This window comes from Drosophila guanche, unplaced genomic scaffold (genome assembly GCF_900245975.1).
Source record: "Drosophila guanche unplaced genomic scaffold, DGUA_6, whole genome shotgun sequence".
Taxonomy (NCBI): domain Eukaryota; kingdom Metazoa; phylum Arthropoda; class Insecta; order Diptera; family Drosophilidae; genus Drosophila; species Drosophila guanche.
In genome coordinates, this window is record NW_022995747.1 from 8,030,860 (window position 1) to 8,047,423 (window position 16,564).

A 16,564-nucleotide genomic window follows, 5' to 3' on the forward strand; every position below is an offset into this window, starting at 1 on the left:
TGCCCGCCTCTGGGTTGCTGCTGTCTGAGAAAATTTGTCGCTCTGCTGCTGGTGCTGCTGCTGCTTTCCACTCGATGTCGATCAGCGACCAAATGGAAACGTTTTGCCGAATGAAATCTCAATTGTTGCACAAATAAATACAGCAAGTGACCCATAAATGTGGCACCGATCAGCAGCAGAAGATGAACATGAATTCTGCTAGGGAAACAGGGAAGAGATGAAGCTTAGAAGATTATACAAATAATAATCAAGAGGCAAAGCGATTGATTTCACAAGCGTCCGAGTACACATGTTTGTACATCCTATAGGAAATGCCTGATAAAATTCACTACTTTATAATATAGTTTTCCCTTTCTTTAATTATATTTTGTGGATTAACATAAGTGCATCAATGTCCATCATATCAGACCGCTAAAAGACAGCTGTCATCTGATTAAATCCAAACGAGACACGCTAGAACCTTTTCCCTTTTTTCAACAGCAATTAGAGAACCATTTTCTGATACTAAATTCAGTATCGTTTTTAATCCAAACGCTGCTGGTACCGAACTGCACCTAACTGCCATGTTAGGAAAAGTAAAACTAGTTTTAATGCTGCTTTTGAGTCAGGCATTGACTCAGAAAAGAGAGCAGCATCCACAGCTGAGATTACTTAACAAAATTATCCAAAGTACCCATAAGGAACTTACCATTCGTACTTTATTGATGTTGCAACACCATCAAGACAAGAACTGCCCTGTCCAAGAATGGAATCCCGACGACATTCCCATTCTACGTAGCAACGAGCTTAACAGTATGGAAATAAGGAACAACTTTAACCACAGGGCATTGGCTGTGGTCTGCCTACAGGACACATCGCACATGATTCTGCTCCTGAATGCTCTGGCCAAATACCTCGACCATATGCGGCATTCGCAAATTATTTTGTGGATGCAGCGAAAACCAACAGAGGACTTCCTCAACCAGATCTCCAGCCAAGCCGAGGAACATAAATTTCTGCATTTGCTCGTTTTGGGACATGATCAAAGTGAAGAAGTTTCCATCCATCGTCTATGTCCATTTCCCAGTCCTCACTTTGAGCGGATTGAGAGTACGTCGAGCTTTGGGAAAAGAATGTTCAATAACAAGAGACTCAACTTCCAAGGAAAAAAGGCATTTGTGTTGCCCAACTGGCCTCTAAGCCTTAATTATCGGAATGGCAGCTTGCCTATTACCGGGATCGAGGACAAGCAGATAGTTGAGTTTGCAGGGATATACAATTTGACTCTGGTGGTGGCTGAGAAAAAGGATTCTGACGCTACTGATCCGTACTTCGATATTCAGTTGAATCCGCGCCTACTTTCAACGAACGAAACTGCCGAACAAATTGAAAGTGCGAATACTTTCGGAGCAACCTCTTTGATCGTTGTGGTGCCCTGCAGCAGATCCAAAAGCATTGCCAATGTGTTCCATAAGCTGGACCTGCAGACCTGGTTCTTTTACATTTTATCCGTCTATGTCACATTCGCGGTGGTGGAGTCACTTATTATGGTTATATCATATCGCATCTCTGGTCACTCCTATCGCCTAACCAGCCTGAATCCTTTCATAAACACTCGCGCTTTTCGGGCCATTCTAGGGCTGCCATTTCCCGTTGGTCCCAGGGCGAGCGTTTCGCTGCGTCAGCTCTTCCTGGCCATGAGCATATTCGGGATGATCTTTAGCAGCTTCTTCAACTGCAAGTTGAATTCCTTGCTGACGAAGCATCCCCTGGAACCGCAAGTGGAGAACTTTGAGCAACTTCAGGAAAGTGACCTCACCGTGATTGCAGATGCAGGCCTCCGATCCTTTATCGAGAATGATGGGAATGGAGAGTTTTACAGGCTACATTTGCCAAATCTGATGTATTTGGACACTGTAAAACGGGGTCAATTGATCATCTCGGGGAACGATAGTCTCGCCTTTACAGTTATGGAGCCACACTGGATAATATTAGAAAACTTTCAGAAAACAATTGGACGGAAAACTTTATGCTCGTCAAAGAACTTGACACTATTTCAGAATTTGCCTCGAGTGTACATCATGAAGAAAGAATCCGTATATAGGTGGCCAGTGAACAGGTTCTTAAGGACATTCGCCGAGTCAGGAATCCCCGACCATTGGCTACGAATTTCCCCAAGAACCATCCGTTCATATCTCAATGTCACCATTAAACCGCTTCTAAAGCCAGCATTTGAGCCTTTGTCCCTCCAGCACTTCAAATGGCTAGGCTGGGTCCTTGGCTTCGGCTACGGACTGGCCACTTTGGTCTTTCTGCTGGAACTCCATGTGGGAAATGCAAAGAGAAAGGTTGAGAAAAGAGTCCCTGCACCTCCAGGTGATCAGGAGTTGGCTGCTGTCTAATTGTCAGCTGAAAATTATAAACTTTATCAAACTAAATATTACAAAAAAATATAACAAACTACTCATTTAATCTCCCTAATGTATCCATTTGAATCTCTTTTGTATTACCATATTGCACATTTTTAATAAAAACTATCTTATTTATTTACACTTTCTGGAAACCTAAAAGTACTCTCAATCCGCTTAAAGTGAGGACTGGGAAATGGACATAGACGATGGATGGAAACTTCTTAACTTTGATCATGTCCCAAAACGAGCAAAAGCAGAAATTTATGCTCCTCGGCTTGGCTGAAGATGTGGTTGAGGAAGTCCTCTGTTGCATATGGCCAGAGCATTCAGGAGCAGAATCATGTGTCCTGTAGGCAGATGACTGCCAATGCCAGATGGTTGTAGTTCTTCCTTACCTCCATTTGAATAAGCTCGATGGTACGTAGTATGGGAATACCGTCGGGATTCCAGTCTTGCATGTAGCAGTTTTTGTCTTGATGGTGCTGCATTAGCAGTAAAATCTGAATTGGTGTGTCCTTGTGGCTCCTTGCGATGAGTTTGTTGAACAATCCTGCTTGTGCTAGGAGCTGTATCAGCACTTGATTTATTTTGCCTTGTAGCTTTAGCTCGTGGAGTAAACTATAAACTGAATGTCCTTTGCTTGCAGCGAGGAGTTGACACCACAATCTGCAGGAACCTTTGCGTGGCAATTGACAGCTGTCTGTTTCGGATAGCTCAGTATTCACTTAGCTTAACCATGAAACATATTTGCTCTTCGATAATTTTATAATTTCGTGGAAATTGTGCCTTCAATCGAGACTCGTCTAAAACACATGCTGAGGCGCTGTTTGATGGCCTTTCGAGTGAAATCTGGATCAATGCTGCAGCTGCTGTCGATCACTAATTCCACTGAATCAATAAACAAATACACTCTGGGAGCTGATTCATTAATCTGAACATATCTTTGCAGTTCTAAGAGATCATTTTGTGCTGGGCAACTGTTTTGATGGTTGGATTTTGTTGCTCCGCGAATATCATTTTCGAATTGATGGCCATAAAATATTACCGCAAATAATCTCACATCTGTGTGTGGTGTGTCTGTCTGGTGGATGGCCACAGCCGCTCATTAATCAGGCGGCAAATTGTCACAATTTGTGGCAATTGTTGTCTGTATCTGTGTTGCTGTAATTATGACCATTTTGCGTAATTATTATTTTTTTTTGTTTTTTTTCTGTTCATTTATTGCTATATGCTCGGTATGATTGTTTTGCATTTAGCGTTTGTTGGCTCGCGTTTACAAGTCGCTCGCTTGGGCTCAACCATTGCTAATTTCATTAATTTCCCTTTTGCGCTGATGGACTGTCAGACCGACCGACCGACTGACTGACTGACTGACACACGACATGTACGTAATGTGCCTGATACACAGTGAAACAGTTTATGAAACGTTAATTAGCGGCGGTAATTTGCCCACAGGGGTTTGGGTGGACTCTTAATTGATGCACAGCATTTTCATTATGCTGATTGAACTGAAGATACGAGTGGTGGCAGCAGCCCACATCTTCAGCTTCTCAGAGCTAGCCTTGTAAATCAGTTTATCCGAGTACGAGTATAATACACATTCTGCCATGCTCGACACTGATAGGATAATCACATATGTGCAATCCATTCTGCTGTCATTGGCACTCAATCATTTTGGTAGCCTCAAAACCACACAGCAGAAAAATTAAGAAAATTTCGTGAAAAATTAAATCAGCAAATCTGATTATGCAAAGCATCGCACACAGAGAGAGAGGGAGAGAGGGAGAGAGAGAGCGCGAGAGCGACACAAACACGGCGGCTTAAACACTCTCAAAATTTGCCTCAGATTCTGTTGTGTTCGCTGTTCAATTTAGAAACCACAATTTGTGTTTTCCCATCCACACATACAAACACACATAGCTAAACATTTAGGTGCACACATACATCCATACATATGTATTCGCAGTCCAATTTCCATTGCTGACAAATGCAAAAGCCGCGCTTGACTCTCGGCTCTCGCTCTAAATGTTATTTATAATAGAATTTATGCCTAGATGGCAGGCATCTATGGACTGGACCAAATGCAAATGGCAGCCTGTCGCCAGAGTTCCAATTTTGTTCATGTATCAGATTTTTGTACCCTGCAGCAAAGGAATTTCAGAGTTTATCTGAATTTACGGGACAGTATAATAATATTGAAAGGCATTTTTCAATATTTATTTATTAAATTGTTTATAAATCTACAATTTGTATATGCAGAACAGCTGTGAATATATTTAACTGTTGGAAACTGTGAGAATCGAAGCAAATATTGATCGCATCCTAAGCACTGCCAACTTATTACAACCTCAACAACAAAATGTAAATTAATTTTGAAATATTATTTTCATAATCTATGGGCTATCCCACAGTCGAGACACTTGCTGTCGCTGTGCCATTTATTTGTTTAGATTTTTCTGCCGTCTTGTGGGTGGGTTGGTTCGTTCAGCGACCGCAAAAATTCAGCAACAGCCATGGCAGACGGCGTTATAATGAACCATTTTGTGGCCAAAAATGGTAGAAAATACAAAAATGCAAAAAAAAATACAACGAATGTCACAAAGTTTACCCGATTTCCTTTTCGATGATGCATTTCGAAATATTTCATAGATTGAAAACGAAATTGAAAATCTGCATATGGGCTGGGGCAGGGGCAGGGGCAGGGGCAAAAGCAAACAGCATTGGACATTATACAAAAATGGAGTCATAAATTGGGCAAAAGTCGCTCGTTTTATGTGTGTGGGCCTCGGTCCCCATAGAGAGTGTTCTTCTGTATATCACTTTTTCCCATTGACTTTCCATAGCTCTCTCTGTCTCTCTCTCTTTCTCTATGTGTGTGTGAGTGTGTGTGCATGTTGCCTGAAGCGTTAAAATTGCATGAAGGCAAATCTCAATGGCATTTATGTTCTGTTGTGGCGCCACCATTAACACGGCCGCCACGTGCTGCATGCGTGGGGCATTGAGGAGTTGGCTGCTGATTGAGGGCTTTGTGGGGGAGGTCGGTGGCGGGGGGCAGCTGCTGTGCGTTACTGCTGCGTGTTGTCAGGCATTGTCAGCATTGGTGTTGGCCATATAACAATGCCCGCTGGCGGCATGTGTCAACAGCTGTTGCCGTCGCGCTGCCATTGCCATTGCAGTTGCATAATTTTTGGCCTCTGCTGCACCACAAAATGGGCAACAAAAGCGGTAGAGCAGCGGCAGCGGCAGCATTCAAAAAATGGAAATGCATTGGGAAAAGTCAATTTAATTACAAAACGGGCGTGCATTTAAATTTAAATCAACTGGTCAGCACAAAACCCCCCTCTTGTGATCATTTCTGATTTACAATGTCATTAGGGGGTATGGGGTGAAGGATGCACCCTTTAAAGACAAACTTTAAATATATATCTATCTACCACAGATGGACCAATGTGTGTGTGCGTGTAAATAGTTTACACGGCCAGCTAAAACGGAAATGGATTCACACACAAGAAGGGGCCTGCCGCAAGCCCCTGCCCATATCTGACTCTGTGTTAGTATGCCAATGCAGGCGGCGGCGTTGCAAGTATGCTACGGAATATTTTCAGTTTCATGCGCCAAGGCTTTACATTCATTGTGTGTGCTCCGGCTCGACTCTGACACGCCCGCCCCTACTCCATCCTCCACCCTCCACCGTCCTGCACTCACTCTCTCTCTCTCTCTCTCTTGCTGTGTGGCAGAAAAATGGAATTGTTTATTTGCTTTCGCCTTTTCTTATTTAAAACTATTTTATGTGCCTGCTGTCCCAGCGTAAAGTTTGCCAAAACGATAGAAAGTACACACAGAGAGGGAGAGAAAAGAGAGAGAAAGAGAGAGGCAGTGCGGAGACTGGGCCAGCAACTGGAGTGTGAAACGTTTTCACTTCCGTGTGCCGTTGGTCCCAACCAACGACCCAGCTCCGGACAAGTCTCCACCGACTCGACTCTCCTGCAGCACTTTTCTTAACATGAACATAAAGTTTAGTCGATTCTGTGCAGTTTTTTCGACCCTGCATGTGTGCGGCATATTGGGTATATTGGTATTCCAGCAGATGACCACAGAGCTTGGGTTTCTTTTTCCACCTTTAAGTGTCATTTGAAAATCTAAAAAAAATGCCTCCTATATTTATTGCTTGCTCCCATTTTTGCCTATCTTCCGCTTGTCGAATTTCAATTATTTTATGTTGTATTGCGTGGGGGTATTCCATAGTCGGATTATCGACTGAATGTAGTTTTCTGAGCTTGTTCTTGTTGCGTTTGTTACTGTTCCATCTAAGGCTTACACCCATTGGTGTTGCTGCTGCCGTTACTTCTGTTCCTGGTCCTGCTCCTGACCAAAATCCCATTTGGCACTGAATTGTGTGCGCACATTGAATTTGTAGTAAGCTTAAAACTCGAGCAATCTATGGGCATTAATAGATATTTTATCTCTCTCTCTCTCTCTCTCTCTGTGTGTGTGGGTGTGTGTGGAAAAATATGTATACCGACCTCTTCTGCCATGCATACATAGATTTTTGTGCAGTGTAATTGAATTGCCAAGTGCTGGGGCATCGCATTTTATTTTCAGCATTTTTTTGTTCCGGTTTCGCTTTGGGTTTTTGTGTGTGGCAAACCGATGTTGAATGTTGGTCAGCAGCCTACAGCTGGAAGGCCCTTGAACTGAGGCGACTGAAGATGGTCAACGGTTTATGACGTGTTTATTTGCCACAACAAATGCGACACAATTGTGCCACATGCAGTGACATTTATGCGACCAACTCGAAACAGAGGGGCCAACAAGTGTTGTCCATGAGTTATGACTCTTCAAGCGGCAACTGCAAACATAGCATGCAACGTTGACATATCTGAATCGCCCTCTCTCTCTCTCTCTCTCTATGTGATAAATGAAGCCTGCCAAGAAAAGCCAAGTCCATGCACGTGACAATTCCGGACTGGCTTTAAGTGGCCGCTTTAAATATTTAGGCCGTCGCAAAGCAAAGACGAGTGCTCCAAATTTTGTGCAAAATAAAAAGCAGTGGAATATTTATTGCCAGCGTCTCAATCAGTCTTAACCCTTATACATAAATAAATACATGTAGTATGGTGTAGTGTAAATACAGAAATTGCTTTGCCTTCATCGAACCCAAAGAAGTAGTCTCATTTCAGCTTTGCAACTGCTTGGCAATTGAACAATAAAGTCGTAACACGCTTTCGGCGTAGTACAGAAAGCGGATAGAAAGACTCACACAGGCAGCCAAATGAAATAAAATGCAATAAAATAACAACTTAACACCTTTGGCGCCAAATAGACAGAGAACGAGGGAGCATAAAGGGAAAAGCGAAGACTACCTCTCTCCTTATCCCTCTCCCTCTGCCCAGTCCCACAGAAAGTGCCATACACAAATGCGCAGGCAATGCAAAAAGCAAACCGTAAGCGTAGACTAAGCCGATTATAGCACGAAAGTAACGGCAAATGTCTGAGAGATGAGGGTGGAGAGTGCTGCCGTTTGGAGTGGGGGACAACCAGACAAGAGCAAGAAAATACTGGCACTGCCATTGGAATGGTGGAGGGAGCGGCAGCGGGAGGGGGAGCGGTAGTGCGGGGGCAGTCATGAGAAAGTCGAGCAGGAAGTGCGTCGTGGCAGCCAGACAGAGACGGGACAAAGAGCGAGCAGGCAATGAATTATCGCACTAGCAGCAGTCGAGACAAAAGTGTTGTAAAAAATGTAGTACTATTAATTTTCTTTGCATATCTTATTGTATCTTCATAAACAGACACGCACACAAATGTCGGTCTGTGTGGGGATGGAGCTGGGGCTGAGGGCCTGGTACAACCCTCAGGAAACTGGCTTAGTGTTAAGAGATTTCTAATTCAGTTGAGCAGAAATAAATTACTTACCGTAATTGTTTGCCATATAAAACTGTAGCAAATAACATTGAGCTTTAGCTTGCTCTCCCTCTCTCTCTCTTACTATCTATCTCTTACTCCTTTTGCTGTCTCTTTCTGGCTACCTCTGGCTATGTCTCGTGGGAACTTTTGAGACGAAAATTCTGGTTGTTTTAGTATTTGCTTTGAGCCGTTTCTGTTTTGGCAGCTGCCGTAAAAGGATTTGAGCATCCTTTACGCATGATGGTAAATAAAAACTTAAATATCCCTGTGGAACTATCCCTCTCTCTCTCTCTATCATCCTCCCCAAGTGTCGTAAAAACATTAACAATTTTTGTAAAATTTATTTACTTGTTTACTTTTAATTTATCTACCGCACACTTATAGTTGACATGATAGCAAATTATTGCCCCTTTCATTTTGTGCTTTATATGGGCATAAATAATTGTGCAACAGCAGCAACAGCAAGCGGCAGGCAACACAAAACTGCCTCGGTTACAATTTTTAATTATTTTTTAATGAACTACAAACGGCAAATAAAAAAAAGAATATTTACAAAAAGAGTAGGAGTCGGAGAAAGAAAAAAAACCTGTCCTTAACATTATAAATTTATGCATGTTTAAAGTGAATTTATTGCATGTTTAATTGTGGATAATGCGTCAGACGCAGGCGAGAGCAACAAGCTGCCATTGTCCGCTGTAAGCTGCCCACCCGGTGGCAGGCAATAATGTGGTAATTTCACTTTTACGAGCTCATAAGGAGCGTAAGCCTGAGATATCAACCGGACTGAGCTTCGCAGATATTTTCTGAAGGGATAGTAAAATAATAAAAAATCAGCTTGAATTTGTAGAGAAAATAGGTCTTAAACTAGATTTTTAGCAGATATTTTAAATGCCTATTTTGATTTATTAATTAGTTGAAAGCTAACTTTCAATACTCTCCCCCAAGACACGCACCTCTCTCAATTACCACTGCCTGCACAGCCCAATCCCAATCAGAACGTTGTTAATGGCATGCCCCACAAGTCACGTGCTTCACGTTGGCTCCAAAAATCACGCATTAGCTGCCAGTTTGCACTTAAAGTCATAAATTTATTTAAATATATGAGGGTAACCCCTCACATGCATACATATAAACGCGAAAGCCCCCACACGTTCAGAGCGGGGAACGGCACTGCACTGTAAAGCAAAATTTATATTAACTTCATTTTGCCACGGCTGCTGCTCCGGGATGCTACGGCGCCGTCTGCCGCTGCCATGCAGCCATTGCATAACTCATACGCACCGTGCGCCGAGCGGCATGCAGCAAGCGGCAGCGGGCTACACTCCACTCCACACCACTCCATTCCAGGCAGCCATATCACCGACACAAAGTGAAGAAAGGGCCTCGAAAAATGGGAGCCAAGAGAATTTTAAATTACGCTTTGAGTGTCGACGGCTGAGGCCGAAATGCAACTGCAACGTGAAAGAGGCAGTGACTGTGCTGCAGCTCGCTCTCTCCCTCTCCCTCTCCCTCTGGCACTGCCCTACGTTGCATGCATTTAATTGCAAATGAAGCAAGAGCTGTTGAAGCAACAGCGGCAGACGGCAGACCCAAAGCGCTGACAATGCCAATTGCCAGCTATAGATCCCATCCTGCAACACCAGTCCGAGACCCCAGTCCGTGCCACAACGCGCTGCAAGCTGCAAATGACGTTTAATCAAAGTTGTTGAAATTGATAGCATTGTGTATAGTGCACGCGGCGGCGAATGGCAAAATGCATTTTAAAGTGCGCTAAATGTGTTAATTAAAGCTGCCCCGCCCACCGACCCTGCGGCAACTCCCCTGACCCTATATGCTGCTTACACGACTTTGCTTTCGCGACTCATTGGCTGTGATTATTGTTGTAGGAAAAATCCCATAAATAAATAAGCAAAGCAGCTCAGGTAAAAATGCAACAGATTTGAATTAGAAGAGAGGGAAAGAAGAGAGAAAAAGAGAAGGAGATAGGAAAAGCTACAAGGATACCGGGGAAATTGCAACTTAGTTGCTGTGGCAAGCAATAAAATAAAGTCTTAGCCAAGCTCCGATGCAACAGACGGGAAAAGTAGCAGCAGGAAGAGAGCAACAGAAACTGGGGGCACATTTAATTTGTTGTGCAACAAATTAGCATTTATTTTCATTAGGATTTCAACTTCTGCTGTTAACCTCTTTGCCACCCTCTACGGTTCAAGGCTTTCATTTTTTGTCTGCTCTTTGTTTGCTTTTAATTATAAATACATGTGATACAAGCAATATTAACCCATTGAGTTGCACGAATTACAAAGAGGAGTAGATGAATATTTCCAAAATAAAATGTTTTAATTATGAAAAAAACATAAATATTGCTTATAAAATATGTAAACAAGACTCAAAAATGTTTTGTTGTCTATGAATTATACTAAGAATTAAATTAAATTAGTTTTAATCTGTACAAAAGTAATGAAGCACTTTTATTATTTGTTAATAAATCTTTTCACCAAAACACGACTTGGAAATTCCACCCCTAATGTCAGCCAATGGGTTAATCTTAATGCCAATGCAATTCAGCTGCTGGTGTGCTCACATTTTTCCATGGCACACACACAACACACAATTGTGGGCGCGTGGCGTGGCGTGGCATGGTCTTCTTGCATTCAATTAATGCGTGTATAGAAAGCATCACCGCGTCGCCGATGCCGACCATCGTCATCGTCATCGTCATCATCATAGCCATGGTCAGCAGCGGCAGCATCATCATCATCACCTTGACGTCGCTGGGCATTATCCAAGTAAGAGCTCACGCCCGACTGAGCGCCCAACGAAGCTGAAGACCACGGTGCGGATGAGTAGCGTTGCCTGCTGCTGGTGCTGCTGCTGCCATAAGACCAAGGACGCCGTGGATTGCTGGGATTGCTGGGATTGCTGGGATTGCTGTGGCGGCGGGAGTCCGAGTAGCGATGCCTTTCGGGGTAGTAGTGGTGCTGATAGTAATCGGAATCTGAATCGGAGTCAAAGTCGGGACGGGACGAGTGGTCAATGTGTGTTGTGCGATTAGGATAGAAGTCCGCGGAGGTCGTTTCTGGGTGGTGGTGGTGTGGCGGCCGTGGTCTCCGATTCCCGTAATTATAAACATCATCAACAACATCATCATCATTATCAGCATTGGAGGGTGGTGGATAATGATGTGAGTCCGTTGCTGGATTGTGATTATCGTGATGTTGGTGAGGATACTGATGAGGAGGATGGTGGTGCTGCTGGTGATACTGGGGCTTATTAGTCACCACGGCAGCAGCAGCAACTCCGCTATATGGCGACTGCAGCACCACCGTGGGCGTAACAATAACGGGCGACGGACTGGAGACGGGGTGGGGTCGTCCGGGTGCGGTATCCGGCAGGGGTACTAAGGCTGCCTGCTGCCAAGATGGGGTCGGCGATGAGGTTTGTTCGCGTGAGTTCATCTCGGCTAATTTATTGAAACGATTGCGACCGCCGGTATCCGTGAGCACCATAACGGTGGGATTCATATCGGACATGTGATCCTTGATGCAGTTCTGCAGCAGATTCAGAAAGAAAAAGAACGAGAGAAGCGTCAGCGCGGACATCACCGTGCCGGAGCCCTTCTTCGATTTCTTGCCCGAGCTCCTCGTTGGTGGCGGTGGCTTCGGCTTTGGATACGAATAGGTCTGCGCTGGTGGAGGATGTGGTGGATGTGGCATGTGGGCGGGAGGATGAGGCGGATGGGGCGGATGTGCGGGCGCACTGCCAGCACTGGCATGATACGAGGAGAAGCTGCCCGAGGGTGACGTCTGCTGCAATTCGTACTCCACCGATGGCTCGATGCCGCTGCTAATTCAAACTTGCATTAGCCTCGGTCTGTCTCTGTGTCTGCGGGTGTGGGCTTGCGCTTGGGTTTGACCCGAAGTGGCCGCTCTCTTACCCATAGCCAGAATGTCCGCTGGATGGTGCAGTGCCTGCATAAGCACCGTTGTGGCTGCTGCCGGCGGCCAGCAGCGGTCGTCCCTGTTGCTGGTAATGGTAATGGTTCGGATAGTAATGGTTGGGATAATGCACGCGTTGCGTTTGACTGCAAAATATGGAAAGCAAGCAGTGGAAGGGAGAGGGTTACTCCATAAACTCTGATTGGATGGCTGTGAATGAGAGTGACTCTGACTAGAGGGTGTCCCGAAAAATGCTGAAAGCTACGAGTTCAACAAAAATATCTGCAGCAAAACTAATTTGAAAGCAGGGAAAGCACTAAAAGGGTTCTATAAACGGGGAGTTTTCCCTTGAAATGAAATGAAATGTAAGTACAAAATATTAAAATTCTCGGAACACCCTTTATAAGTCATTTCTCATATCTGTCTATGGCGTTGTTGAGTGCTGACTGAGGTGAGGACTTTTCTGGCTGCCCCTCATGCCGGTGGCCTGCACATCCAATCATCAAGCGCGGGGTCACGTCGAGTGTCACTTTCTGTCATTTTGGCTTACGCATAATTATTCGCCGCAATGGCTGACAGCAGTGGATGTTCCTCCTGTAGCTGTAGCTGTAGCTGCTCCTGTAGCTGTTGCTGTTGCTGCAACTCTCGGAGCTGCTCCAGCTGATGCTGCAAATTTTGATGTTGATTTGGCACAGACATGCCGTTGGTTTTGGAATTTCAGCAAATTTAATTGCTAATTGATTTGTGCGGGTGCTCGGACTCTCACTCTCTCGCGTCTGCTTATCACTTCACTTCACTTTGGGATGGCATAAAGCGTAGGCTACACTCAACTGCCAGAGGCAGCAGCCACAAAAGGGAGCTCAGAGAAGCTGATGGCAGCAGCAGCAGCAGCAGCAGCAGGGTCCCAACCGCAAGTGACAATGTCGCTTAGGCAACTGGCCCCGAAAGCCTTTGCCAGACACTTGGCAGGCAGCTATTAACAGGGGCAACAGCAGCAGCACTAGCACCGGCAACGGCACCAGTCCGGGCCTGTCATTGTCAGCTGTTAAGTGAGTTTGAGTTGCACTGCAGCTACAGCAACAACAACAACAACAATCTTAGCACCTGAATGAGGCAGCAGCAAGTGGCAAGCGGCAAGCGGCAAACTGCAAACTGCAGCTACCAAACTGCCGGCTCTGACAATTGCCTGTAAAGTGTTTTGCGGTGACATCGACCAACTGACACACACCTGAACTGGAGCGTTCCCGGCCCTGATGCGCTGCACATTTTGGCCAGACAATTAGTGCACGACAAAAGGCGGCCCAGTAATGCTTCCCAGACCCCCTTCTGGCTGCCCTGTCAGTGTTAATGACGCTGCAGTCGCTTGTTTATTGCATTAAAGCTCCATGGATGCAGCGTTATGCATCAGAAATTGTCATAATTGTGCCATGTCTGGCACAGAGTCTGCCTCTGCCACAGCCTCAGACTCGGTTTCGGCAGCCAAATGGAGCTCAGTTCTTGTGGTCTTTTGTGTGGTTAGTCGAACGTTCTCTGGTCGCTTTAGATAGAGATTTCATCTCTCTCTTCCGTTGAAGATTTATGACTTGGGCTAATAGTTTTCATTGCCAGCAAATGTTTATGGCATGCATTGTCTGGGCATATACGTTTTTAAACGAAGATTTAAATACGAAAATGAAATGTTTAGGTTAACAGTTCAAGCTTTGTGGATGCTTGAGTGGGTTTTAAATGAAATTAAAACAGTTTCCATTGAGCTATTGTAAAACTCTTTATCAAATAGTCACTTTCTATCAAAACACTCTGCTCCAAAGTAAAGGTATTACACATTCGATCAATTAGCCCACAACAAGTCCCTAACAAGTCTGGGGCTGTTGTCTTCCCTAAACAGGAAACATTACACTGCAATGGCAAATATTTAACATTTCCGCAGTGGCAGTAACAACAGAAACAGCAACACAAAAAAAAAAGAAAACATTTGCTGAATCAAAAGCATATAATAAATTGTCAAATGCTGCTGCACTGCAACTTTTCCACACATTTCCAGCTTTGATTTGTCGTCCTACCACCACCACCACCACCACCACCACCACGAGCACCACCCAACCCTCAGGAAATGTCGTCGAACAACAAAAATGGAAAAACACAAAAACTATACAACTTTTGCTGATGCTCCAAAAAAAAAATGTAGCAAAAAAAAATAGCGAAAAAAAAGCAAAGCAAATCAAAAAGTCAAATGCCTTGAGGGGTTGCAAAATTGAGAGTGGCTGGAATGTGTAGCATATACGAATAGTGTGGGGCACAACCCCTCCCCAGGTTTTATTGGGGTGCTGGGAATTGTAAGGGGTGAGTGAATATTTGTATTTAGCTTTTGTTGCTGGCGCCATTGTCAACATATTTCAAGCGAGCCTCGGCCTGAGCCTCAGACAGAGAGTCAATAATAACTTGACTTCCCCCATATTGTGGTAGTTCCTCATGGCAGGACTGGGAAGGACGGGGGAATTCCTACAAGATTCTTATAAGATTTTTATGGCCAGCTAAATTGGTCAGTACGCACCCAACAGAATTTAATGACTGGAAAATGAGGCATTTAAGCCAAGTGCCAACGAAAGTTTCATCTTCGGGGAACGTGTCCGGTCAGCCGCTGATATTTATGGGTCTGCATCTGTATCTCCAACTCGCTCTCTGCCACTGTCTGTGTCTGTGTCTGTGTCTGTCTCTGTGCCCTGCGCACCTTCTGTCTATCAGGGCGAGGTTGTGAACTGGGCCCCATGGGGTGTTGGCTGGGGTGGGTGGGAGCATACATTAATTGCCGTGATTAACACGTAGGCGCATTAAATTATACAAAAACATGGAGGAGCAGTGACAGTCGAAGGAATAAATACCCTAATTAATAATATTTAATTATATTTGCATGGTTTCTAACAGAAGAATGTAAAAAAATGACTGCAAATAATACCACAAAACTATAATTTAATGAATGTCCATGTTCAGGATAAACATATTCAGGAACAAATTCCATTTAAAATCGTCCACACCCCAGAGAGTGTATCAAAACCAGGCCTAGACCACATCAATTATCGCATATGAAGCGCCCAATGCATGCCTCTCTGTGCCTCCGTGCAGTTTACTTCTGTGTGCGTGTGTTTTCTGTGAGTATCTGTGTGAGTGCATAAATCATTTGGCTACATTAAGTCTTTGAGGAACACAAAACAGGAGCAGGGCGCCGTGAGGGGCGAACACTGAACAAACTTTTTGGGCTGGCTGGCAAATGAAACAAAAATAAAAACTCGTTAGGCAGAGCCAAGACGCAGAGTACGTGCCAGGACTTGGACGTGGACGTGGATGTGGACTAGGACTTGGGCTGGGAGTCGTACTTGGACTAGAACTAGAAGCCCCAGGCAGCGCCAACACGCCAACACTGTGGACTGGACTGGACTGTGCAGTGTCAAGTGTAAAGAAGAACTACTAATCAGCAGTTAATTCTTATCTTTAATTAAGTGCACGTTCCACCCCCGATCCAAGAGGTTCCAAGGAGCACAAGCTGAGCAAAGGAGCACAGGACTTTGGCTTTGGCTTGGGCTTCGGCTTCGGCTTCGGCGTTTATGGCAGATGGCAGACACAGAGGGGAGTTCTAGGAGTCTGTCCAGCTTTTTGCTCAACACTTTTGTTTGCCCTTCTCCTCCTCAGTTTTTGTATTTTTGTTTTTTTCTTTTTTTTTTTGCATTGTCCGGGACAAAGGCCACTCGCTGGACAGGACACCCGCCTTGCCGCCGCCTTTTGTCGCCTTTGTCCTGCTTCGGTCAATTTAATGAAATAATCTAAACAAACACTCTTGAAAATTAAGCAGTTTTTTCCTTGTGTTTGGCCTTTCTTCCACTCTCGAATTAAAAATGTAATGCGTTCGCTTTTGTTTTGTTGCTGCGAATAATTAAATGTGGATATTTTTCGTGTTTCGTTTGGTTGGAAAAGAAGCTGCCGCCATCCGGCTGGCCAATTAAAAAGGCCACGCAACAATGGCCAAGGCGCTCATGCATGGCTTATCCTAACCCTTTCGGTTCGTTCCTTCCTTCATCGAAGACGGGTTCTAAGATGCTGCTGGAATTCGACGCGATAAACTTCGACTTGGTGGGAGTCTGGGCGGCTCTGGGGTAGTCCATAAGTCATTACCCCTATCTGAAAAGCGCCCACAGGTAGGAAAACGCTGCAGAACAAGGGGGAGCTCGACAGAAGTTGCTGCAGCTTTTGGCCCTCTCAAGTTGTTTGACAAACAATACACAACCCGGCCAAGAGACGGGGACACCTGAAAGAAGAAGAGCAGCAGCAGCAGCAGCAGCAGCA

At 44.7% G+C, this 16,564-nt stretch overlaps 2 protein-coding genes across 2 annotated transcripts; one reads left to right on the plus strand and one right to left on the minus strand.

The window, feature by feature from the left end:
• The first annotated feature begins 563 nt into the window (after window positions 1-563).
• Window positions 564-2,381, plus strand: LOC117583238. The gene has a single exon (XM_034271460.1). It carries the CDS (start codon window positions 564-566, stop codon window positions 2,379-2,381), a length of 1,818 nt encoding a protein of 605 aa, XP_034127351.1.
• An 8,497-nt stretch (window positions 2,382-10,878) lies between these two features.
• Window positions 10,879-12,838, minus strand: LOC117583239 (the record flags this gene model as incomplete). The annotated part of the gene is made up of 4 exons (XM_034271461.1): window positions 10,879-11,487; window positions 11,587-12,134; window positions 12,229-12,375; window positions 12,780-12,838. Coding segments are annotated over 4 exons (1,296 nt in total), but the record flags the coding sequence as incomplete, so codon positions are not given.
• Window positions 12,839-16,564: the final 3,726 nt, after the last annotated feature.

Bases quoted from the DNA above. Each gene is read 5' to 3' on its own strand.
- LOC117583238 (XM_034271460.1), top strand. From the start codon at position 564: ATGTTAGGAAAAGTAAAACTAGTTTTAATGCTGCTTTTGAGTCAGGCA.